Source organism: Jatropha curcas, chromosome 10, assembly GCF_041381405.1.
Source record: "Jatropha curcas cultivar XTBG-Jc1 chromosome 10, XTBG_Jcur_1.0, whole genome shotgun sequence".
Lineage (NCBI taxonomy): Eukaryota > Viridiplantae > Streptophyta > Magnoliopsida > Malpighiales > Euphorbiaceae > Jatropha > Jatropha curcas.
This window is the reverse complement of record NC_143160.1, coordinates 4,574,435-4,578,266: the sequence shown is the minus strand read 5'-3', so window position 1 is coordinate 4,578,266 and position 3,832 is coordinate 4,574,435. Positions and strand designations below refer to the sequence as shown.

At 34.3% G+C, this 3,832-nt stretch overlaps 1 protein-coding gene across 1 annotated transcript; it reads right to left on the bottom strand.

The window, feature by feature from the left end:
• Positions 1-241: 241 nt before the first annotated feature.
• On the bottom strand, positions 242-2,254 carry LOC105640731 (putative pectate lyase 18). The gene is made up of 4 exons (XM_020681882.3): positions 2,054-2,254; positions 1,202-1,942; positions 965-1,103; positions 242-846 (listed from the first exon to the last, which is right to left on the bottom strand). The coding sequence occupies exons 1-4, from the start codon at positions 2,185-2,187 to the stop codon at positions 625-627; spliced, it is 1,236 nt and encodes a 411-aa protein (XP_020537541.1). The 5' UTR covers positions 2,188-2,254; the 3' UTR covers positions 242-624.
• Positions 2,255-3,832: the final 1,578 nt, after the last annotated feature.

Genomic DNA, 3,832 nt, shown 5'->3' with positions numbered 1-3,832 from the left:
TTTCTGTGTTTTTGCATGAGATTCCATTCTTGGAATATGAATTAGTTTATTTGTCGCTTTCTTTAAACTTTAAAATTAATTTGGAATCTGTTAAACTTAATAATTTTGGTGGTTGCTTTCATAAGTTACTTTATTGCATTAATTGAACTACTATATGGCTGAAACGTTTCTTCTGTCTTCACTTGCAATTGGAGTTTCCTTTGTTGTGTTATTGGAATTGTGCATTTATGAGAAACAGATATAAAGACAGAGAAAGAAACCATAAATATAAATAGATAATTACATATATAAATATCAACGCTTCTGCACTTGCTTTCTCTTTAAACACATCAAGATTCTCATAAAAGAATCCCTAATGGTTCTAAGAGTTACAGGCCAGTGGTTGTAATCATCAAAGTTGAGTACCCAAATAACTAAAAAGAAAAAAAAAATTAAAAATTTAAAGAGAATTAGAGAGCCCACAAAAGAAACAAAACTGGAAAACCTATGATTGGACCTTTCTTCACCTTCCACATTCTTTGAAGACTTTCATTAATTCTTCTACACACTTTTCTAATCAAGAAACATAACAAAATCACTCAATTCCATGTTATTATGAAATGTTATAATGATATTAATTGACAATCAGCAGCGAGAGCCTTTCTTACAACCGAGGGCACCAGCAGCTACTGTTATGGTACCCACAAGTGTAGAGGGTCTAGCACTCAAACTTGAAGCCTTAGCATAGCTTGAAGAAGCTCCTGCTCCTGATGCTTTAAAAAATGCACCATTCATCATTAAGTCTCCTTCTGATCTCCAATTCCAGTTCCTCCATTCACTTTCTGGGGCATCTTCATGTTTTGTCACCTACATACAAATAATTAATGAGTTCTAGCTCCATTTTACCACAATTGTTATAAAAGTATAAAGTGGGAGTTAAAAAATAAAGGTAGTTAATTCAGTTGATTCTGTCCTCAGCCCTAACCTCTTTACTGAATCGATTGTCAGGTGCAAGAAATCTATTCCCTTGGCTATTGATTGTAGGGTTTGCACTGCCTCCAATGGCATACATTTCCCAATGGGTATAGTCATTGTTGACTACATGGAAATACCCATGTCTACACCTGCAAATTTCAAACAGACAACAATTATTTACCACACTTTTTTGCTTTTCTTTTTTTTTTTTTTAAGTAATCTTTTTTATTTTTTATTTATTTTTTACCTTGGCATTCTTTGGACAAGGCCTTCTCCGAAGTGATTAAAGGCTATAGTGACTTGCATGTTCTTGTCTTGAGTGTAAGAATCGCTGTGACCCAATAACATGACTTTATCGTGGTGGGTCATGTAATTGTTTGAAATTGTGATAGCTGTGGACCCATGAATTGCATCAATCAACCCATCTTTACAATTTGACAAAGAATTATGATCCACCCATATATGACTTGCACCAAAGATGGACACTCCATCACCATCTGATATAGTCCTCCACCCATAATGCTGTGGAGAGTCCCGCACATAAGCATTCCCTCCTTGCTTACAGTCATGTATATGCAATCCATGAATAATAATATTCGTCACAAATTGTATAGTAATGCACGGACCACCAGCTATATGAACACTAGCACCTCTACCATCAAGAGTCTTAAAAGAGTTCATTATTAACTCTTCCTTTAATTGAATTGTCATGTCACGAGCGAAAATAATCCACAATGGCTCATCTTGAATCACTGCATGCCTAAGTGTCCCTGGCTTAGGTGTCACCGGGTCATCATTGCCGGGATCTGTTACCACGTAAATTCTCCCATTTCTTCCACCAATGGCATTTTTTCCAAATCCAATTGCGCAATCCGCCAAGCGCTGGCGGTTCTTCTCCCAGTTGGGGTCGCACCGCCAGCAATCGTCGATAGGGTTACCGGTTCCACAAGAGAGATAGCCCAAATTTCTTCTAGAGTCGTTAATGGCCCTGACATAAAAGAAATGTAACACATTGTAATTAATAGACATTAATATATATCATGTGGTACTATATATATACACATTAACAGTAACAAATGAAGCGGTACTTATAACTTACCTGTGTACTTGTTGTACAACAAGTTCTTGGTCTTGAACTGGGGAAGAGGAAGTGAGGGATAGGGTACTTAGGACATGGAAGAAGAAGAAGAAGAAGAAGAAGAAGGGTAGAGCTGCCAATGAAGGGGTTGCCATTTCTTGGGTGAGAGAAAATCAAAAGAAGGGAAAGGAGCGTGTGGAGTGTGAGAGAAATGGAGGGAGAGGAAAGGGTTTATATAAAGAGAAGAAAGATGGGACTAAACGAGCGTGATGTGGGTCCCATTTTGTGTGCTTCGTAATTTCTGGATTTACGGGATTCCCTTACATTAGGCAGTTTTGGCCGTTAAGCAAGGCGAGGGATTGACAGACAAAGGTAGAAATTACAGTAAAAAAGTACCCGAAAATATGAGAGGAAAATTCCATTATCTGTTCTTTTTTCATTTTTTCCCTCTCTTTTTCTTTTTTTAACTATGATCCATCTTGACTGACTATATATCCATGTCCCATTTCAAGTTACTGTAGCTTATGGTAACTTTAGCACCAAACGTTCCACTCATGATTGGGTTGAGTTGAGAGAGAATGGAAAAGCAACAATTTATCTTCTTGAATAATTTAACCGCATATTTACATATTCCAAAAATTCATTTTTTTTACTGTTAAAAACTTTATTCTTTTATCTTTTTAGAATTTAATTAATTTTATAAGGATTTAAACTCAAAACTTCTCACTGTTATAAACACAATCGAAGGCTATTTAACTTAGGTTACAGGTAAGTCAAATAATGTGAACTTTATACATGAAACACCTATCTAGTGCTTGGCGTAAACTAGGTAATGTAGTCTGATATCATGAAATTAATTAGGAGAAAAGAAAGGCTAACAAATATTGAACAAAACACCGACATTAGATTTGGAAAATGTAGACGTTGAAACCACCTGTTTTAATTTGTTTTTATCTGTTGTTTTTTTCTTGCTTATGTAATAGTCGTATGCTTAAATTCTGGTTAAATGCCTGAGCTGACACCGGCTATGGCGGAGATTAATTAAGATTTGAAAAGCTAAGACCACGGACACCGCTCTATAATTAGTTACCATTTTATGGTAACAGAATAAGTTCGTTAGATTTTATGGGGCCCCCCTACCCTTTGCTTGTCTTAGTTGCCAACATCAAAATTTTATGTTATCTGTTCATTTTATTATTTGGAAAAAATCGTGAAAGGATTTCAAGTGCAGTTAAAAGCATCAAGTGGATGGTGAAGTTGCTTTCTTTGCATATCAAAACCTACAAAACTTTTTTTTTTTTTTTTAAATATTTATTACTTAATTATACATGAAATGGACATGCTCCTTTTGATCCCACCATCAGTTTTTAAGATTCTTATCACCAATAATTATCTTGATTTTAACTTTTTATGATTATAACCCCAAAACTGGATTCCTACCATATATATTTTTAAGGAAATTGATAATTTTTTTAATTATTTAATTATTTGCAAATGCATCTGAAGGTGCAATTAAATTTAGAATATGATATTAATTAAATAAAATTGCAAATGAAACGAGTTGTGTTGAGTTTGAAAATCTAAATTATGAACTCGAATTATTTATTAAGTGATAGTATTGATAAACTGCAAACACGAGTTCAATTTATTAAACTTATCAACCAATTGTATTACTTGTTGCCAAAAAAATAGGTAAGGGAGTAACATTCATTATGGAAGAACATGCACAAAAAAAAATTTATCCTCCAAATAAATGTTGTCATGCAAAATGTAAAGAAGAGCTGATTAGATCCGATATAG

Excerpts from the sequence above, each read along its gene's own strand:
- LOC105640731 (XM_020681882.3), bottom strand. The coding sequence starts at position 2,187 with ATGGCAACCCCTTCATTGGCAGCTCTACCCTTCTTCTTCTTCTTCTTC. Across the intron at positions 1,104-1,201 it reads CTTGTCCAAAGAATGCCAAG|GTGTAGACATGGGTATTTCC; the intron begins GTAAAAAATAAA and ends TGAAATTTGCAG. Across the intron at positions 847-964 it reads ACAATCGATTCAGTAAAGAG|GTGACAAAACATGAAGATGC; the intron begins GTTAGGGCTGAG and ends ATTTGTATGTAG.